The 20,695-nt window shown below is 59.0% G+C and overlaps 2 protein-coding genes across 10 annotated transcripts in view; one reads left to right on the forward strand and one right to left on the reverse strand.

Moving 5' to 3' along the window:
• The first annotated feature begins 891 nt into the window (after positions 1 to 891).
• On the forward strand, positions 892 to 14,286 carry FAN1 (FANCD2 and FANCI associated nuclease 1). 7 transcript variants are annotated; one of them, XM_036355617.1, is made up of 13 exons: positions 892 to 1,022; positions 1,517 to 2,859; positions 4,590 to 4,730; positions 5,399 to 5,600; positions 6,282 to 6,515; positions 7,715 to 7,846; positions 8,814 to 8,922; positions 9,460 to 9,579; positions 10,773 to 10,937; positions 11,312 to 11,462; positions 12,155 to 12,258; positions 12,586 to 12,780; positions 13,257 to 14,164. In XM_036355617.1, the coding sequence occupies exons 2-13, from the start codon at positions 1,650 to 1,652 to the stop codon at positions 13,692 to 13,694; spliced, it is 3,201 nt and encodes a 1,066-aa protein (XP_036211510.1). In that variant the 5' UTR covers positions 892 to 1,022; positions 1,517 to 1,649; the 3' UTR covers positions 13,695 to 14,164. The 7 variants fall into 7 exon arrangements, with proteins under 7 accessions (XP_036211510.1, XP_036211514.1, XP_036211513.1 ...); XM_036355621.1 differs by lacking the exon at positions 892 to 1,022 and having other exon boundaries at positions 1,087 to 2,859; positions 13,257 to 13,385; positions 14,028 to 14,286; XM_036355620.1 differs by lacking the exon at positions 892 to 1,022 and having other exon boundaries at positions 1,087 to 2,859; positions 12,611 to 12,780; positions 13,257 to 13,385; positions 14,028 to 14,286.
• A 1,638-nt stretch (positions 14,287 to 15,924) lies between these two features.
• MTMR10 (myotubularin related protein 10) overlaps positions 15,925 to 20,695 on the reverse strand; it is a 30,405-nt gene continuing 25,634 nt past the window's right edge. For 2 of the 3 annotated variants that reach the window (XM_036355624.1, XM_036355626.1), the window contains 3 exons: positions 20,125 to 20,295; positions 19,193 to 19,399; positions 15,925 to 18,598 (listed from right to left, as the gene is read on the reverse strand). In XM_036355624.1, the coding sequence (XP_036211517.1) occupies positions 18,002 to 18,598; positions 19,193 to 19,399; positions 20,125 to 20,295 (975 nt within the window). In that variant the 3' untranslated portion in view covers positions 15,925 to 18,001. The remainder of the gene's footprint in view (positions 18,599 to 19,192; positions 19,400 to 20,124; positions 20,296 to 20,695) is intronic. The other variant, XM_036355625.1, reaches the window with a different exon arrangement.

A 20,695-nucleotide genomic window follows, 5' to 3' on the forward strand; every position in this document is an offset into this window, starting at 1 on the left:
TGGGTGAAGTCAGCGGTTAGCGCTGGCCCGTGCTGCAGGTGGGCCCCGGGGCTGAGAAAGCGTACGTCCCGGTCATTCTTGGGTTCGCCGGAGGCAGCTGGTGTCCGTGCCGCAGAGCTGACCGACGACGTCACTTTCCAGTGATGACACAGCCATTATTAGAAATTAAATTGCACAACCTCACAGCTAAGCTAGATTGAAAACAAGTACCCCAAACTCGTCACTCTCTAGCTACGCTAGTCCCCGCTTGCCCACCGTTTCCCTTTCCACCATTTTAGTTACCTGTGGTCAACCGCGGTCCAAAATGTGAAGGGGAAAATTCCAGGAATAATTCATGTTTTAAATTGCCTGCCATTCTGTGTGACCTGATCATTTCACAAGGACCTGCTCAGTCCTGCCCCTGAGTGAACGGTGCCTTTGTCCAGCATATCCAGCTGTCTCCGTTATCAGAGATCACAGTCGCATAACTTCTATTATGCATGTTGTTATAATTGTTCTGTGCCATCATTAGCTATTGTCAGTCTCTGCTAAGTTAAACTCAGTTATCGGTATGTCTTTGTAGGAAAGTCTATGCAGGGTTCGGCCCTATCCGTGGTTTCAGACATCCGCGGGGTCTTGGGAGGAACCCCAGGAATTGGGGGGGGGCGCTGTACTGACGGACTACATTATATCATTCCTTTGATCTTGAGGTTGCATCCACTGTAACAAGGCGCGCGGGGCACACCCCTTGGGAAGCCCGTCCCTGTCTCATCCCAGGAACCCGCTTCACTTTGACACCGACGGCTCCCCCCACACGCGGCCTGAGCCCCGACGGGGAAAGGGGTTCCCTGGGAGCGCACGTGCCGGGGCGCATGCGCGGGCGGCCTCCTGCAGGGCTCCACAACCCTCTGCCACGTGCGTGGAAGGAAGCCTTCCCGGAGGAGGCGGGGAGATCGATCACTCGGGCCTCCGCTGGGCGAGCCTGTGCGCGCGAGACGCGGGGATCGGCTGGTTGTGCCTGGGCGCGCGGAGCCCCGCGGGAGGTGCGGGCCGCCGGCGGGGGGCGCGGGGCGCAGGGGGCGCGGCGGGGAGGGGAGGGGAGCGGGCGGCGCGAGGTGGCCGGGCTGGGAGGGAGACAGCGGGAGCGTGGGAGGCCCCCGCGCGGTGGCGACGCCCCAGGCGTGCACCCAGGTGCGCGGACGCGGCCCCGGGGAAGGGCCGGGCTCACCCCGCGCACGGGGTTCGGTGGCCGCAGCTGCCGGTCGTGCAGGCAGGAGGGACCCGGGCATCCTCCCTCCCGGAAACAGTTACCGATGCCGTGGTTTTCGGAAGGGATCGGGTGTAGCCACACTGGGGGGATCATTGGGGGCTCAAAGCGAGGTCAGCGAGCCCAGTGCCAGGCTGTCCCTTAGGCGGGTCGCGCTGAGCGTGCACGGGGCGCCCTGCCCGTCGCAGCCCCGGACTTTTCCTCCGCGATGCCCGGCGCAGGGTTCAGAGCCCGCTTTGCCGTCTGACGCGCACGTGCTGTGTTCTGCAGGGAGTGCTATGAAGTCCAAGGGAAGCCGGCTCTCCTCCGTCCAGCCAGGGAACGTCCCAGCAAACCCCTGCGCCCTCCCCCAGGGGTCGCCTTCGCTCTCCTCCCCGAGACGCAGCCAGGTTCTCCAGGGCGCATGATGCCCGCGGGGACGTCGCCCGCGAGAAAAAGGCCCCGTCGAAGCCTGTCGAGCAGCAGAGCGAAAAAAAATGCATCCAAGTCCATCGTCTTGTGTTTCAACAACGCGCCACCCGCCAAACTTGCCTGCCCGGTGTGTAGTCAGATGGTGCCCCGCTATGACCTGAACCGGCACCTCGATGACATGTGTGCTAGCCGCGATGACGTCACTCCAGTGGCCCCCGGGCTGGGCGGCGTCCCGGGTTCCGACGTGGCCCCGGGAGAAGGGGTAACACCGGAGAAGTCGCCACCGTCCAAGACAAGCTTATCCCCTGACCAAAGCGACTCGGCAGCAAGGGGCGCGAAAAAGCAGACCAGCCCCTACTTTCAAGGTACCGATGGCGGCGTGTGCCACAATCCAGACGCCGACCTGCGATCTCGCCACGTCCAAGTCCAAGTCGTTCCTTTGGGAAGCCTGTCGTCTAAGTTATCCAGGAGGTACCTGCAGGCGAGAAGAGCCACGAAGAAGAACGAGGCCCCGGCCGCAGCCGTCAGGGTGGGGGCCAGCTGTGCGGAGGCGGAGGACGAGGATCGGGGCGTGGAGAGCAGTTCCCAAAAGGAGAACCTGTTTTCCTGCGATCCTCTGATGGAGCAAGATACTGTCGAAGGCCCCTCGTTAACGGCAGCTGCAAAGCCAGGGCCTCCCCAGGACTGTGGAAGGTCCGCCCTCGCCCCTGCCTCCCCAGACAGTGCTCCAGGGTCACCGCCCCAACGAACTCCTGGGAATAAACTACCCTCCGCTCCCGAGGCCAGCCGGGCAGAGCAGGAGAGCGTCGAGCAAGCGGGTGGTGAAGGTGTCGGGACACGCGAGGCAGGCGCTGGTGAAGAAACCGAAGTCCCTGAGGCTTCGGGATCGGAAACGCAGCTTTCTTGGGAGGCGCCATCTCAGAGCCCTACCCATGACGCTTCCGAGTGGAGCAGCTCCTACAAACTCCCTCTGGAAGGGGACAGCGGCTTAAAGGGTGAAGCCGCCCCCGGGGTTCCTTCGGGGCCGGGGCTGGGGCCGAGCTGCGGTGTTCCCGGTGAACCGGTCCCGGCGCCGCCCGGCCACCCTTACTACCTCCGCAGCTTCCTGGTGGTGCTGGCAGCCGTCTTTGAGAATGAGGACGACAGGATGCTCTTCGACGAGCAGGAGAAGGGAATCGTCACTAAATTCCATCAGCTATCGGGTGAGCGTGTGCTTTCGGGGCTTTGCCTCCCATTTGCTGGCCTCCCATCAGGCCGTGAGGTGACGAGCAGCAGTCTCGTGGCCACAAGGAGTCAGTGTGGTTTTAAGAATCAACTGGAAGCACTCAGAGGAGTCAGCCTTCTACTGGTCTCCTCTAGGTTAGGAGATGTTTGGAAAGGAGACAAGATTTTGTGCCCTGTGATGTCTCTTCCTGTAGTTTCCTGCCTGTGTATGTATACAGCAGGTCCTCTGACAATGTTGTGTTTTAATATATGTTTATTGATTTCAGAGAGGAAGGGAGAGAGAGAGAGAAACATCAATGATGAGAGAATCATGGATCGGCTGCCTCCTGCACGCCCCACACTGGGGATCGAGCCCGCAACCCAGGCCTGTGCCCTGACCGGGAATCGAACCGTGACCTCCTGGTTCATAGGTCGACGCTCAACCACTGAGCCATGCCGGCCGGGCTCCAATACTGTTTTGTTCATCATCTTTTAATTATAATACTCATGAGATGCCATAGGAACTAAACTCTCATTTATATCCATTATTCTACGGCGGAATTGGTTTTGTTACACTTTTCCCTTGAAGTCGCAGGACTTATTGATGTCATCGGTAGGTGACAAACAGCCTTTTCTGGATTAAAAAATAAGAGTTAGCAGTGCGACTTCGCAAAGCGCCCTCCGCGTTCTGAGCGGCCGCTCGGGCCGGGGCGGGCTGTTGGTTTCTGCACAGCCTCTCCCCAGACATGAAAGCAAAGGGACGGAGCAGGAGGAGGCAGACCACGGTCGGCTGAAGCACATTTCCCCAGCAATATTTCAGGCTCCTGGGTTTGCCTTTCCGAGTCTGGGCGTGGAGGAAGTGGAAGCGGCCAAGCTAAATCGGCCCGTTTAAAAATACGCCCGGCTCCTTGGCAGCCGCCGTGGCTCTAGGCCAGGGTCCAGGTTTGCAACAGAAGCCACCCTGTCACAGCCTCACTGTTTACCCAAAGGGCCGAGGTGGAGCCAGAGTCCCTCCCGAGGCAGGAACGGCTGGCGAGGAGGCCCCGCCGACCTTGGGCGCCCCGCAGCCAGGTCTGACTTCTCAGTAGATTTTTTAAAAACCCGGAACATGACTACTCACGTTAAAGTGAAAGGTTTTTGTTTTAAATTCACACAGTGGAATTATTACGGAGTTCCTTGTGTTGTTGTTCATCCTCACTCGAGGATATCTTTTCCGTTATTTTTTAAAAGAGTGGAAGGGAGGGAGGGAGGGAGGGAGAGAGAGAAACATCGATGTGAGAGAGACACGTCAGTTGGTTGCCTCCTGCACGTGCTCCCACCGGAAATCAAGCCGCCAACCCTTGGGTGTGCGGGCCGATGCTCTAACCACTTAGCAACACACGGGCCAGTGCCAGCCCCTCCTTTTTGTGGGAGAGAAAACGAAGTCTCAGGGAGGTGCCCCACAGTTGACAAGTGGCAGAACTGGCCCGGGGCTTCCCATCTGGGCATCTCCCTGCCCCTGGGGGGCGAGCATGCGGGCAAGGAGACATTCCCCATGGGGGCTTTCTGTTTCAGATAAGTTACACCTTCCACAGGAAGAAAAGGGGTCTGGGGGGAGACCAGTTGAGGAGGCACGTATGCACGTCTAAGAGGTACACTGTCCCTCGGTTTGAAGAAGGAAGTGATACCTGTCCGCTGTTTTGGAGAAGAAAGGTAACATTCTCCCCTCTTTCGCTTCACCCGCTTGCAGATCGCGGTCAGAAGTTATACGTCAGGCTTTTCCAACGCAAGTTCAGCTGGATTAAGAGGCATAAGTTGGAATACGAAGAGATCGCCCCCGACTTGGCGCCCGTGGTGGGAGAGCTGGAGCGAGCCGGCTTCCTGCAGACGGGTACGACGCATCCAGGGAAACCTGAGGGGAAAACGGGGCACGAGGAGGGACGGCCATGCCGGTGCCGTGCCAACTGCTGGCTGGGGCTCGATCGGGAGCAATTGTGTGTTGTAGTAAGTTACTCGTGTGAAGGCAAAGCTCTTCTTCGCCTTTGGGGTTAAGACAACGAGGATAATGAAAGAGTGTCTGCACTTGCTTTCTTGTTGTTGTTGCTAATCCGCACGCAAGGACATTTTTTCCACTGATTTTTAGAGAGATTGGAAGGGAGGGAGGAAGGGGGAGAGAGGAACACCGATGCGAGAGAGAGACGTCGATCGGTTGCCTCCTGCCTGCACCCGACCTGGGGCCAGGGGTCCAACCTGCAACCCAGATACATGCCCTTGACCGGGAATCGAACTCGCAACCCTTCTGTGTGCGGGCCGGCGCTCTAACCACTGAGCACACCAGCCAGGGCAGATCTCCCTTCCTTTTCAGTGAGAAGTAGGTCTGTTATACCTTCTCTGAGGTCTCTGTTTTTCATACCCGGAGATACTTGGTTGGGCCGACTGACATCTCCACAGCGAATGCCATCTCGTTTGCATCTAACTACGCTTCCTTAGAGTAAAGGACGCCAGAACATGCTGTGATTCTTTAAAACTTTTCTTTTAAAAAAAAAACAAACATTTCAGAATCCGAGTTGCAAGAGCTCCCAGAAGTGTTTGAACTGCTTTCCGCTCCTGAACTGAGGACCCTGGCAAAGACCTTCCGCGTGGGCAGCCCCGGTGGGCAGAAGCAGCAGCTGGCGGAGGCCTTGCTCAAACTGGCCAGACAGCCCTCCGTCTGCACCTGGGGCACGAGCGCGCCCGGGGTCGGGGCGGTGATCTTGAAGAGGTGCGTGGGCTTGGGAATACCGAGCGCGCACATTACCTTCTAACAGACGGTCCCTGCTTTGGAACTGTCATCGCTGGTTTCCCTGGCAACTCGATCGATTGGGAAGGGAGGAGAGTCCTCGTTCATTCCTCTAGCCTGGAGTCCTTCGTGGTTTGTTATTCATAATTCCTGTGACACCATCCTAATTTCTAAGACCACGGAGAATACAGGCGATAGGCCTTTCGGTCAATTCCAGGATTTGTTATTTAAGAAAAATGCAGTTCTGACTGCTATTCTTGCAGGATTTAAGAGTAAGCTATTCAGTCAGTTTTTTTTTTTGGGGGGGGGGTGCTCTCCATTAAGCATGATACTTAATCTAAACTGTACCTGGAGTCAGAAGGGAGAATCGCTGATGTCAAACGGGCAATACTTTTACGCGTTTTCCTGCTATTCACGACCAGCGCCGGCCCACCCGGCTCTCTCCTGGAGCTGCACGGTGCGTGAACCATTGGGAAATGAAATGTCCCTGAGGCCCCCCCGGGTCCCTGGTGGGCTCTGGGCCCCAGAGAGGCGAAGACAAGCTCCAGGGCCCCACAGCAGGAGGGTGGGTGGCCTGGAGGCTGAGAACAGCGAGCACCCCACCCCTTAGCTTGGCTGTCTCGGAACATCGCCTGATGTCCAGTGTCCCCGTCTGTGTCTCAGGGCCAAGGACCTGGCGGGCCCGTCGCTGAGGGTGTGCAGGGGCCCGCGGGCGGTGTTCTCCCGGGTGCTGCTGCTCTTCTCCTTGACCGACTCCCCGGAAGAGGAGGACGCCGCCTGCGGGGGGCAGGGCCAGCTCTCCACGGTGCTGCTGGCGAACCTGGGCCGCGTGGCCTTCCCTCGCTACACGGTCAGCCGGCGCGCCCGGGTCTTCCAGGACAGAGACGACCTCCTCAGGTCAGAGCTGGGTGCTTCACCCTCCCGCCAGCCCCCTCGCCCCTCCTTCCAGCCGCAGGGCAGGCCTACGTTCACAGTCAGAGCAGCCGTTTCTGCTTTGTTGCCTGGTTTTCTTTCCGCCTCACCTGCGTGTGCATTCCTGAGACTCTACAGAGAAGGCAGAAATGTGCTTAGCCCGGCCGGTGTGGCTGAGATGGCCGAGAGTCCACCTATGAGCCAGGAGGGCACGGTTCGGTTCCCAGTCGGGGCACATGCCCGGGTTGCGGGCTTGATCCCTAATAGGGGGCGTGCAGGAGGCAGCCGATGGGTGTTTCTTTCTCTCTCCCCCTCTCCGTTCTTCTCTGCAGTCAATTACACACACACACACACACACACACACACATTAAAGAAATGTGCTTATATTACAGTTGCCAAAACCAGTGAGTTTTGGTTAGAGCTGCAGACGTGTCCCTGTGCCCTGGCAGGGAGCATTTTTTAAAACACAGACATTCGCACACACCTGCCCTGGGACTGTGCTGTTGGCATGACCGAGCTGAAGGTGAATGCCCTCCCAGTAATGAGACTTCAGAGAGAGCTAATGCCGACTTAGGTGCTGACACCAGACCCGGGCCCGTGACAGACAGACATTCCCAGGTCCGTTTTGGTAGATGGATTTAGGAACATCTGGTTCGACCGGCAAGAGTAGGATTCTAGACCAGCGGTTCTCAACCTGTGGGTCGCGACCCCTTTGGCGGCCGAACGACCCTCTCACAGGGGTCGCCTAAGACCATCCTGCATATCAGATGTTTACATGACGACTCATCACAGTAGCAACATGCCAGTTATGAAGTAGCCACGAAAATAATGTTATGGTTGGGGGTCACCACAACATGAGGAACTGTATGAAAGGGCCAGAAGGTGGAGAACCGCTGTTCTAGACTGACCCGGGTCCTCCGAGGGACGGAGGCCCATCAGCGTCGAGTTCACATGACGGGACAGGTCACGTCGCCGCACGATGCGAAGGCTGCTCTCTTCCTAGTCCCCCGTGTTCGTTCTGGGCCACTGCAGGGAAGCTGCAGGTTCCGTTATTACTAGAATAGACTTTAAATCATTCCCATGTTTTTCAAAGACACGCTTTTGCCCTTCGGGGTTGGGTCGGGGGGGGGGGGGGGATGTTTCATTCGCGTCTGAAACCCAGATGGCGTGGGATGTTCCCCCAGGTACGCAGCCGCCGCCCACGTGCTGAGTGACATCTCTGCCGCCATGGCCGCCGGGAACTGGGAGGAAGCGAACGCGCTCTCTCAAGGCGCCAGGAGGGACTGGGAGGAGCTGAAGGGCCACCCTTCCCTGAGGTGAGGGGGGGGTGTCCTAAGTGCCCGCCAGAAGGTACTCACTGACCGAGCCGTTCCCGCCACTTGGGGCCGTGCTCCCCACGAAGGACCTTCTGCCTGGGCTCTGGGGTCGGACCTGCTGGGCGGTGGCCTTCCTAGCTGCTCTGCACAGAGTCAAAGGGCTGTGTGAGTCAGGAGGAAGGTGTGAGTGTGGGGGTTTCATATGACGCAGATCCCTGCGCAACACACGTTCACGTGAGCACACGGGGGGGGGGGGGGGTGCTGTCGGTGGCCGTCCCCAGGGTGCCGGCTTCCCCAGGTATTGCTCAGCTGAACTCAATGTGCGGGGAACCCAGCTGCGGACAGATGTTGTGGGAAGCCCGCGTGCCAGACCTGTTCTCTCGACGGAAACTCAAACATAGGCGTTGTTCCGAAAAGGAAAACTGAGTCTGCCCGGCCGGCGTGGCTCGGTGGTTGAGCATCGACCTAGGAACCAGGAGGTCACGGTTCGATTCCCGGTCAGGGCACAGGCCTGGGTTTCAGGCTCCATCCCCAGTGTGGGGCCTGCAGGAGGCAGCCGATCCACGATTCTCTCTCATCATGGATGTTTCTAACTCTTTCCCTCTCCCTTCCTCTCTGAAACCAATCAATATATATATTAAAAAAAAAAACACAACACTGAACGTTTACTTCCACATTCCAAGGTCACAGCACACGATCCTTTATTCTCATTTTCTCATTACTTATTTTAGAGAGCGAGGAAGGGAGAGGGAGGGGGCGACACGTCGACGTGAGAGCGGCACGTTGCCCGCCTGCCCTCTGCTCGCCCCTCCTGGGGATGGAGCCGGAGAGCCAGGCATCGCACACAGGCCACGGTATTGAGGACAGGCCTTTTCCTAAGAGCGACGCCTCCCGTCCACCGCGGGAGCTCCCGCCATCTCCCGGCCAGCGGCCCGGTGACCAGGCTGTGCGCACACGCTCCCCTCAGGCACCACGCGGACCTGCCGCCCTTCCTGCGCTGCTTCACCGTCGGGTGGGTGTACACCAGGATCCTGTCTCGGGCCGTGGAGGTCCTGCAGCGGCTGCACCTGTACGAGGTGAGAACACGGACTTCCGCCCGGCTTCTGGGGACGTGCGGGCGGCCCGCGGGCTCCTGGGCCAGGGGGAGTGTGGCCGGGGGCCAGCCGTTTCGGAGTTGACGCGTGTGCCCCCGTCCGGCCTGAGGGTCATGCCGAGCTCGTGTGGCGCCGAGGAGGCCTCCATCCAGCTCGGAGGGGAGCCCCCACATCTGCTGTGTCTCCCGGCCAGCTGTCAGGGGCCGTCTGGAAATAGGAGTCACAAATCCGAAACGCGGTCGTGTCCCTCGTTATACCGAGCCGCGGGCGATGGCTCGAGGTGACTTCGGTTACGTTGGGCATCCTGTATTGAGGAATGGCGGTTCTCAGAGCTTCTGCCAAAGCTGGGTCCTGACCCGGGTCCCGGAATCCCAAGAGGATCCGTGGCAGGGGCCCGGGGAGTCTGTGGACCCCACACGTGTGTGTACGTGGGGCTGGCGCATGTTTCTGACGCTGCCAGCCTCGTGTGTGTAGTTTGGTGGGTGCGCGTCTAATGAGCTTCCTTTGTTGTCGCCACAGGAAGCCGTCCAGGAACTGGAGGCCCTTTTGTCCCAGAAAGTCTATTGTCCCGACAGCAGAGGCCGGTGGTGGGACCGGCTGGCTCTCAACCTCCACCAGCACTTGAAACGCCTCGAACCGGTACTCAGCCACTAGGCAGGACAGCCAACAGCTAATGCCTTAAGAACCAAATGTAATCAGGACATTCGGGTTTTAAAATATATGTTTTTATTGATGTCAGAGAGGAAGGGAGAGGGGGAGAGAGCTATTAGAAGCATCACTGATGAGAGAGAATCACTGATCGGCCGCCTCCTGCACACCCCACACTGGGGATCGAGCCTGCAACCTGGCCATGTGCCCTGACCTCCTGATTCATGGGTCAGTGCTCAACCACTGAGCAACACCAGCCAGGCAAGGCTTTTTTTTTTTAAATCTTTACTGTTGAAAGTATTGCATATGTCCCCCCTTTTCCACTGACCCCTTCTAGACCACCCCCGCCTCTGGACATTCATTTTTTAGACCTTTGTCCGTGCTCTCCCAACACGAAAAGAAACAAGGTCGCTAACCCAAGCATGACAATGAAGGGAGCGGGGCTGGCGGTGGGACCTGTGCTGGGATTTAGGATTAATCGGGGGTCAGGGGTCAGGAGCACCGGACGCCTCCGCCCTCAGCAGGCGCTTTCTGCTGTGGAAATGGGGCTTGTTCCTGCTGCCTGGGGCCTGCAGGAGCTGGAAGTCTAGTGCAAGCCCTTCCTGAGTGACTCCCTCTGGGAAGCCCCGGGCTTCGCCCCCGAGCAGGCCCCCTTCCCTTCCGGGCGCTGGTGTTCTCTGTGGCCGGGATCTTGGGAATGGAGGGACCGTCTGTGGCCAAACAGCTGCGCCCCTGCCCGGTGGCAACAGTGGCCCTTTGTGTGGCCGCCCGCGCCTCGCCCGCCTCCATGCCAGCCTCGCCTGGGCCATGAATGGAGGGCTGTGCCCTGGGAGCGCTCGCTTTTCCCGGCAGCACATGCAGTGAGTCAGGGTGACATCGGGTGGAAAGACTGACCCTGGGCGTGGACATGGGACGGAGTGTTTTCACGGCCTCCGACTGGAGGGGCGCCTTGTGGCCGAGCGTGGGGCCGGGAAGCTGTTCTCTCTCGGGGAGGAGGGCACGGTGCTTCCGTACCTGTCGGTGGTCATTCGGCCGAAATAGCGGCAGAAGGCACCTGCTGGCCCCCAGGCCCCCGGGGGGAGAGGCCGTGCTGAGGTTGCTGCTGCTTTCATGGTAACACAGGTCCACGCGTTGACAGCTCCCCCTCCACCCCCCGTCCCCTCCCGGGACCCCGTTCTCTCTAGGCTATCAAGTGCATCGCAGAAGGGCTGGCGGACCCTGAGGTGAGGACGGGGCATCGCCTGTCGCTGTACCAGAGAGCCGTGCGCCTGAGGGCGTCGCCCAGCTGCCGGAGGTACCGGCACCTCCTCCAGCAGCTGCCGGAAGTCGCCGTGCAGGACGTGAAGCATGTGAGTCCCGCCCGGTGGGGTCCTCCGAGGGAAGGCAGCCAGGAACCGTTGGGCGCAGTGCACAGGGGCGTGGCCACTGCTCCATCCTCACCCGTCCTCCTGCCTCGGGCCGGGCCGGCTGGCGGGCTTGCTCAGGCCCTGGGTTGAGCGACTTTCTGGAAATCTCCGGGGCCAGCAGCTCGCGGCCTTTGCCGGTGTCGCCTTCTTGGTCAGGGCGCCGGGAGAGCCGCTCTGGGGCCCGCATCTCCCCCGGGGCCGAGGCAGTGACCCGGCCTCAGAATGGGTGGCTGGGGGGCGTGTGGGCCTGGGGGTCCCCAGCTTTGCCCCCTGCAGCTGCAGTGAGGCTCACGGCCGTCCTCCTGTCGCCGTCTCAGGTGACCATCACGGGCCGGCTGTGCCCGCAGCTCGGGATGGGCAAGTCCGTGTTTGTGCTGGAGGCCGGGGGGCCCGCCACCCCTGCCACCGTCCTGTGCTCCGTGGAGGAGCTGGCGCTGGACCATTACAGACGCAGCGGCTTCGACCAGGGTAACTAACGCCAGCATCTCCTGGCCACCTGTCGCCGCGGACAGCGGGGGCGGGCCTTGCGGTCGGGCTGAAGGACAGGTCCTGGGGGCAGCGCCAGGGAACCAGAGGCGGCCGAGGAGGAGCAGGGACTGGCCTTCCTGGCAGCGTGAGCTCGCTCCGTCCAGCCCGGCGGGAATCAGTCAGGGACCAGCAGGCTCTCTGTCGCCCTTTCCAAGGAGTGGGTGGCATCGCCCGCTGCTCCGCGGCCCTGCACTTAGAGAACCACTTCTTCACGGTTCCGACATGTGCCTATGGCTTTTCCCGGGGTTACTGAGACTCGCGTTGGCTCCCGTAGGTAAGCCACAGATGTAAGAAATGAGCCCGGCCAGTGTGGCTCGGTGGTTGAGCGTCGATCTATGAACCAGGAGGTTACAATCCGATTCCCAGACAAGACACATGCCTGGGTTGTGGGCTCGGTCCCCAGTATGGGGCGTGCAGGAGGCAGCCAGTCAATGACTCTCTCTCATCATTGATGTCTCTCTCCCTCTCCCTTCCTCTCTGAAATCAATAAAATTAAAAGAACCAGGGACGGCTTGGAAATGGCGTCTGAAGCCCAGATAGTTCTGTGGTTCCCTTTGAATCGAGGAGGCAGGTTATGGCGATGGGTTTTCAGCCAGAGAACACGGGTCTGTCTTGTGTGTGGCTTTCCTTAGGGATCCACGGGGAGGGCTCCACCTTCATCACGCTCTTCGGCCTCCTCCTATGGGACATCATCTTCATGGACGGGATCGCAGACGTCTTCAGAAACGCCTACCAGGTAACCGGCCACGCTCCAGCCCAGGGCGTGCTCTCTGGGGGAGCGCGCCCATCAGAAACCTGCCCGTTACGGTCTCTTGTCACGGTGCTCACTCTAGAGTAAAGTTTGAAACTTTAAGCCTATTTACCCTCAAAAGAAACGTCAGTACATCTGCAGCCTCGACCTTTTCTGAGCCCGTCAGGGTCCAGGGGTGCCCCAGGTGCTGTGTCACCTGTGCCCACTGAGTTCCATGTCGTTTACATGCCTCTTGGGAAAAAGAAGGTGCCAATGTGGCCAGGTGGGCCCGTGTCCAGGCGTTGTCTGGCCTGACGCGTGGGTTCTCACCAGGCATCCCCGCTGGACTTGTGCACAGACAGCTTCTTCGCGAGCCGGCGGCCGGCCATCGAGGCCAGGCTGCGGCGGATCCACGCCGCCCCCGCCGAGCGCCTGCGAGCCTGGGTGGCGGCCACCTGGGAGGCCCAGGAAGGCAGGGCGGCGGCCGTCGTCAGCTGGGACCGCTTCGCGTCTCTGCAGCAAGCTCAGGTGGGAGTCTGCACGCCACACACACACACACACACGGATGTGTGCCTGCATGCATGCATCTGTGTGTGCACACATGCATATGTGCATATGTACCTATGCGGGTATGACAGTATCCCAGCCCCGATGCCAGTCATCGATGGGGACATACATGTCGGGGCATCCAAGCCCCGGTGACGCCTTCTCCCCGAGCTGACAGCTTCCCTTGGTGTGACCTTTGGCCACGGCAGTGAGGACGCTGCCCCTGTGGCTGCTGCCCCTGTACATCATCGCTGTCACATTCCAAACGGCTTCCTCACGGCCCCGGGATTTTCCCGCGGGCAGGGAACGGTGACAGGCAGAGGAAAGCTGACTTCGCAGAGCTGCCGGGATTCCCACCAGTGGGATTCCACGGGGTCCTCCCACCTCGGGACCCCTGGGAGTATTCCAGGGCCTGGGCCACTACGGGGCGGCTGCTGACCCGGGTGTCCCGTGTCCAGGACCTCGTTTCCTGCCTGGGGGGCCCCGTCCTCAGCGGGGTGTGCCGGCGCTTGGCCGAGGACTTCCGACACTGCCGAGGCGGCCTCCCCGACCTGGTGGTGTGGAGCTCCCAGGACCGTCGCTGCAAGGTCAGTGGGGCCAGACTGGAAGGGCGCACCTGTGACCTGATGAGCGGCCTCATCCAAGGCCACAATCTAATAGCCTTTTCTCGCCTGGTTGCTGGCAAGACTGAACCCCTAGAGAACGCCTGGACCGAGGGCCAGGCTCCTCGGTGGTGGCGGGTGGCGGAGGCCGCCCCGTTCCCTGCACGTGGGCCTCCACGGGGCAGCGTGTGTGAGCACAGTCTCTCCTCACCTGGTCCCGTTCCGTCCCGTCCTCTGTGCTGTGTTCTGTTAGAAGCGAGTCACCAGGGCCAGCCCACAGCGAGCCCTCTGTAGGGTGCACACGGGGGCCCGGAGGCGGGGGCCGTGTTTGAAGCAGCTCATGTTCTGGGCGAGGCACCTCCCTTGCCTCACAGGTGGGGTTGCCTTCTTGTGAGTTTTGGACCGAGAAAAAACATTCTGGACACAAGTCCTTTATCAGATATATTTCGCCCCAGTCTGAGCCTTGGTTCTTCGTTCTCTCACTGCTGTCTTTTTAAGAACAGGAGTTTTAAATGTCGACGGTGGTGTAGCGGGGTGAGCCATTTAAATACCTACTGAAAACGACTCCGGCTTGTTTGATGGCTGTTCCGTTTCCGGAGACTAATTCCTTGAAAACTGCTCTTGCAGCTGGTGGAGGTCAAGGGCCCCAACGACCGCCTTTCGCACAAGCAGATGGTCTGGCTGGACGAGCTGCAGAGGCTGGGGGCCGACGTCGAGGTCTGCCACGTCACGGCGGTCGGAGCCAAGAGCAGAGGCCTTCACTAAGAGCTGTGGGTGGGGGTCTCTGGTCACACGCGGGTCTGAGATTCTCAAAAGCATGAGTGTAATCAACTGCGTTTCATTTTTATTTTGATACTGTCAGCAATAAACCGGGTGGTAAACTTGGTACTGGCTTGAGTACATACATTGATTCCGCACAGCAGGCCGTGAACTTTTGAAATGATGAAAACCTTAGTGGCCATTTTAGGGTTGGAAACATCTAAGTTGCAAAAAAAAAAAAAAAAAAACCGAAGAAGAAACCACCACCACCAACAAATGAGCCCACTCACAGCTTTTATAAAAGCAGCCGGCACAGGGTTTCCTCCTCCTTTTATAATTACCCAAGAGCAGAAGCAGTGGAAATTCTGATTTCTTTAGCAATGAGAACACAGATTCTGAGAACGTTCCTTAGTACGTCGGTCAATGCTCACTCCTACTCATTGGCCCCATGTCGCCAAAGGTCTGATCAGTCTTTATCAAGGGCAAGGGTCCCTTTCCGTCCTTCCTGGGAGCATCCCTCATGACCAGACTGGGGTCATTTTCTGTGCAGACAGAATCACAGAAGCCGGGCTGCTCAGCCACTGTGGGAAGCCGTAGGCTGGGGAAGGCCCAGGAGGCAGGGCTTGGGGTCCCCGTCCCCCCCCCCCCCCCGAGTCGTCCTGGGACCGTAAGGGAATGTTACTCCCAGCCTTTTCATTTATTAGATGAAATGACATGGTCAGTACCCACATGGCCTTCACTCAGCCAGTTCTGAAGTGACGCTAAAGATCAGGGATCAGCCCTAGCCGGGTTAGCTCAGGGGATAGAGCGTCAGCCTGCGGACTGAAGGGTCCCAGGTTCGATTCCAGCCAAGGGCACATGGTCCCCAGTAGGGGGTATGCAGGAGGCCGCCGATCAATGATTCTCTCATCATTGATGTTTATCTCTCTCCTTCTCCCTCCCTCTCTGAAATCAATATATTTTTTTTTAAAAAAGATGTCAGGGATCACTGTCAGCTTTAGAAGCAGGAATGCCGAGTGCATCTCTCCCCCCATCACACACACACACGCACGCGCGCACACACACACACACACACGCACGCGCGCACACACACACACACACACACACACACACACGCGCGCGCGCAGACGGCTGGAAGGAAAGGCCGTGGCTTCTGGAGCCACTGTTCTCAGAGATGCTGTCACACTGAGGCCACGACCGGTTCTGTGGAGTTTTTCGCAGTCGGAGCTGCCCTCACATTCGAACTGTTGAACAGGCCTCCCTTCCTGCTCCTCTGCCTCACCCCAAGTCAGTCCACTCCAGGCACAAAGGGGTGTGCCTTCTCTACGTCCAGTTCAGCCGCTTGCGTCACGGCTACAGCAGGCCGGCCGCTGACGGGTGTGCTCGATGGTCCCACCCGTTCGCCCCGGTTAATATGCTCCTCTTAAATAAACTTAGACATTTTTGGTTTTAAAATTGGTTTCATCATGAAGTAACAGTAAGACATTGTCCATCTCTAAGTTCCTACCAGGAAGTCCAGGCTGTGTGGCAGCGCGGCCCCGGCTTCGCACGCAGGGTTGCGGGCCGAGGGGGGAGCTCTGGCACGGCGCACGGCACCCCTGGGGGCCCTGTCGCCCGCCCGTGGTGCTCCGAGGTGCCAGGCGGCGTGAGGGCCAGGGCTGAGGCTGCCAGTTGTTGTTCATACTGTGCCTGTGAGCTGGCACAATAATCATGACACAACAACTGTCCAGCAAAACACAACGAAAAACCACACTTTACACTTGACTATCATACAGACGGACGCACATTTCCCACCTGAAACAGTGTTAATAGTACCTAGTTGTTGTTTACGTTGTAAATCAAACATGACTGAGGGAGCTGGGATACGTGTGGGAAGGGACGAAAGCGAGAGGTGGAAATCGGGGCCCTGGCCCAGGGAGCGAGTTCACGCTGTCGCCGTCAGGAAGCAGCTTCAGGACGGGGACCGGTGCGCACCCATGGCAGGGCGTTCGCTGTCCTGCGGGCGCTGGGGCGGCCTCCCAGCGAGGACTGTGAAGTGTTTAATGGCAGTGACGGTATTTATGTCCACAGAGAAAAGCCCTTTTTCTCTAGGCAGCGAACTGCAGGAACACTGGGTGTGTCCACACGCGTCTCCTAAGACACTGGAGGAACTTCTGTCCCTTTGATTCCAGACACATTATCTAACAGTTTATAAAAGGCAGATAATTCCATAGAAACGCCTATTCGTGACGTCAAAGGTAAAAAAGACTTTTGAAGAAACCTGTTTTAGAAAAGGCTGTAAGCTAACCAGATGCTGTCCTATAAAAATGTGTAAAAGCTCAGGATGGCAGTTTTAACAAAGTAACAGCCAAACTTGGAAATTCATCCTTTGAGCGGAATGAGGGTGCTGGGGGCCTGGTGCCGACGTCCCCGCCAGCGGGAGCGGGGCTCTGACCGCTCGGCTCTGGCTCTCGCGGGCGCTTTAGACCAACCATACACCTCCGCCCGCCCCTCTGGATGCTGCTGTCAGAAGAAGGGGGGGGGGGGGGGGGGTAGAGGCCTCTTGCCATTTACTAAAATGGCAGGATTCTGAGCAGACATTTTCATTTCTCTTGTTCTCTACGTACTCCTCTAAGTGTTTACAAGCTTTGTCTGAACCCTGGCTGGTGTGGCTCCGTGGACAGAGCGTTGGTCCCGGGTTCGATTCCAGTCAAGGGCACATGCCTGGCTTGCGGGCTCGATCCCCAGTGGGGGGTGTGCAGGAGGCAGCCGATCAATGATTTTCATCATTGATGTTTTGCCCTCTCTCTCTCTCCCTTCTTCTCTGAAATTAATTTAAAAATATTAAAAATAAAAAAGGACTTTGTCTGAGGAGGGACTTGTGTGACCCCATTAGTTATTTCCCGGAGAAAGTGCCAACAGTGGACCACACTGGACACACGGAGGGACAGCCCTCCTTCTGGGGGTGGGCTCTATGGGTGGTGCCGGCCCCTCTCCCCGGGCCTGGGCCCCTCTCCCCGGGCCTGGGCCCCACAGACCTGCTGTGTCCTCGGGGACTGGGGGGGTGGGGGTGGGGGGCGAGCGTGGCTTCGGGGCTCCTGCCTGTTGGCACGGACTCGGTGTGAGAAGCCTGTTTCAATATGCAGGGGGTCTGAGCTCCCTAACTGCACAAACAAATGACACGTAACTGTGGTGTTCATACCTTCCTGTCAGCGTCAAAGGCCCTTCTAAGGCCCATTATCTTCTCTACAGCAAATGCTTCTTAAACCTCACAGTGCATACCGTTTTAAGGTTAGTCCTCAGAGGGTGAGGGCAAGCGCACGACTGTAAGACACAGTGGTCTGAGGGCCCCAGGTGATGGAATAAGCCACAGTGCTGAACACTGACCCCCGGTGAGTCCAGCCAGAGACGACAGAGAGTGGCCAGAAAGACCCCAATCCCTACGAACGCCTGCTGGGTGAGCGGTGTTTCCGGAACGGCTACACACTGACCTCACGTTCCTGCCCTGTGCTCCTCTGGCCGCTCATCGGAGGACCAGGCGCCCCCCACTAGGCAGCCGGGAGAGCGGGTGCGGACAACACCTGATTGGTGCGATCACAGTAGTAAGTGCGGAATGCCTGCCTGCCAATCAGCAGAAGCGAGCCGGACCTAGAACAACACAAAAAGGACATCGAGACCGAAATGTATGCCTGTCTCCTAAAAACAGTGAGGGAAGCACAGCTCGGCGTGTTCTCCAACGTTAGTGCAAATCTCAATGGTTACTCTCACATATGAAATTATTAAGGCTTCAAATGCCTGGGTGAGCACTTAATTCCCAGGAAAAACGTTCCTAGCTCCTCAGAATGTTCAGAAAATACTCCTTTTCAGTCCTCGTTTGCCAGTGTCTCCGTAGACAGCCAGATTTTGGCCCCGCTTAGAAACTTGCTCAGTGGCGTTCCTGAAATGCTCCGCCTGCAGAGGTTGCCGACGGGGGAGAAGGGGAAGGAGGAGGAGAGGAACTCCGGCGTCTCCGGGGTGTCGTGGGGGCCGCGGGCCCGGAAGTACATCCGGCTCTGGTCCAGCTCCGCGTAGCAGGCCTCCAGCGGGCCGGCCCGGTGCTGCCGCAGCGTCCTGCTCAGCACGTCCACCTCGTCGGCCAGCAGCGAGAGCCGGTGGAAGGCGGTGATGAAGCCCCCACGATCGATCTGGGCCTCGGGGACCCAGCGGAAGTAGCACAGTTTCCAGAGCTTTATGTGCGTGGCCGACAGATGGGGCAGGAGCACGCCGTGCAGGTCGGCCGGTTTGCACAGCCACTCTCGGAAGAACTGCTCCAGGCCGCCGTCCTGGCCCCCGGCGTGCGGAGACGGGTCCGGCCTCACTTGTAAGATCAGGGAGTTCCTCCGTGGGAGTGACTCCTGGTCACTGAGGAGTCCGTTCCTGAGGGAGGCCGGCATCCCCCGCAGGGTGGAGCTGTAGTTTTTCTGTGCGGGAGAGAGAGGTTAGCACTGCGGTCCCGGCTTCCCTGTAGAAAGACAGCGAAGGTGCCGCGGTGGGCACGCCCCCGGTGCCATGACAAGCGTGCCCCCTGAGCCGCGGGAAACGGGTGGGACTCCGGCCTGCATCTGTTCCTGCCCGCGTGCTGCTCCTCCACCGTGGCTGAGCTTTCCCAGGCCTGACGCCACTGGCCTGCATGGGGTGGGAGCTGGTCTCTATCCATTACTGTGCCGAAGTGCCAATTTCTAAGATTTCTGGCTGGGAACAACGCCCCCCTGGCTGATTCTAGAAGGAACAAGAGGCCGAGTGGACGGGTCTCAGGGCGGGGCCTCCAGGCTCAGAGCTGTGACCTGCTGACCCTCGGACGCTGCCCGGGGCTCCGTGGGCCTCAGGTGCCGAGAGGAAAGCCCGCGTATAGCCAAGTCGGGCAAAAAGTGCACGATCCGGCAGTCTGCCCTGGCGGACGCGTCCTGGAGGGAGCTGACTTCTGATGCCGTGTGTCTGGACAGGGGTGTCTGGACAGGGGTGTCTGGACAGGGGGTGTCTGGACAGGGGGTGTCTGGGAGTGCGCGCGTCCTTACCTTTGTCCGTCTGAAGGCCTTCACGGCGCTGCTCCGCGCGCAGGGCGTGCGCCTCCCAACGTACAGGGGGTTGTGGAAGAGGGTGCGGTCCTTCGCGGTGAACTGCAGAGACCAGTCCCACACCGAGGGGAATTTTAAACCCTTTTCGTCACCCAATTGGATATTTTTGCTTATAGCAAATTCCTGCAAGATAAAACGTTTGAATCTCTGAAAAAGATACAAAGATTGTCTCGCATGAGTTCGTGGTTTGGGATGGGCCATGCGTGCGTCACCACACAAGCGGACTGTCAGACCCCGAGCCACGCGGCCCACGCCCGCGGCACGTCTCCCCGCCAGGAAGAGGCATTCGGGCACCTCAGGCCCGAGGACACGCCACCCCCTGCGTGAGCGCGCGCGCTCTCTTCCTCAAGACGGAAGGAAGCTGGGCCCTGGCCACGGGGACGTGCTACGTGAAGGAAGATCTCACGCAGGTGATGCCACAACCGTCCACGGCGTTTTCTAACGGCAGCACCTCACCCAGTAAGCCCATGGCCACACAGCCATGCCATCACCTGTCAGGGGAAACACTGTCCTGGCCGATATGCGTAACCCATGGACACGGGCAACAGGGCGGTGAAGGGGCAGGGGGCAGGGGTGGGCAGGAGGGCTCCGTGGGCGTAAACAGGGGACGTATGTAATATTTCCACAATACAGATTTCTTTTTAACAATACAGATTTTTTTTAAAATGAAAAATAAGAATAAAATAAAGTAAAACTGCGTTTGGATGGAGCCCCCGTCACCTGTCCAGTGACCGCGGTGCCTGGACCCCAGCCCGGGAGCAGGGCAGGAGGCATCGTCTAAAGGATGTATTTTAAACGCACGGCCACCTGTCCTTCGAGTCGCTCTCAATGAAGTGTTAGCAACAACGCAGCCGCGGCCACCACGCCCTCACCGTGCTCTGCTTCACCCGCTGGTGCGGCGAGTTGAACAGGAAGGTGCCGAACAGGGAGATGCGGGTGCTGTCGCCCAGCACGGCCAGGTAGGTCTCGGAGAACTCGAAGGCGGCCGGGTGCTGCTCCAGCAGCTGCCAGGTGGCGTCCAGGAACAGCAGGAACAGCGGAGACTGGACGGGGAGCCAGAAGTGGGTTACCAACCGCGTCCCTCCCTTCACACACTTCCTTCCAAATGAATCCCTGACGTGAGGAAGACACGACTGACAGAGCCCCTGGCCCACAGCCCCGGGCCCAGCAGAGCTAGGATCTGAGGACAGAGGAGGCAGCTCACGTCACACCCGGGAAGCTCATTCGAGGGGCCAGCACCGCAGCCCGCACCTGCCTGAGGCGTGCGACACGGGAGGACGCATGACGGGCAGTTTGTCCACAGGACGGGGAACAGGGAAATGTGTGGGAGCCTCGCCTGGACACACTGATTGGGAACAAAAAACCCACTGGACACCCAGACCAAAACCAACTTCTATAAACAGCTCTGGTTGGCCCTGCAGGCGCGGCTTCCAGAACTGCCCC

Source organism: Myotis myotis, unplaced genomic scaffold (genome assembly GCF_014108235.1).
Source record: "Myotis myotis isolate mMyoMyo1 unplaced genomic scaffold, mMyoMyo1.p scaffold_m19_p_23, whole genome shotgun sequence".
NCBI classification, from domain to species: Eukaryota; Metazoa; Chordata; class Mammalia; order Chiroptera; family Vespertilionidae; genus Myotis; species Myotis myotis.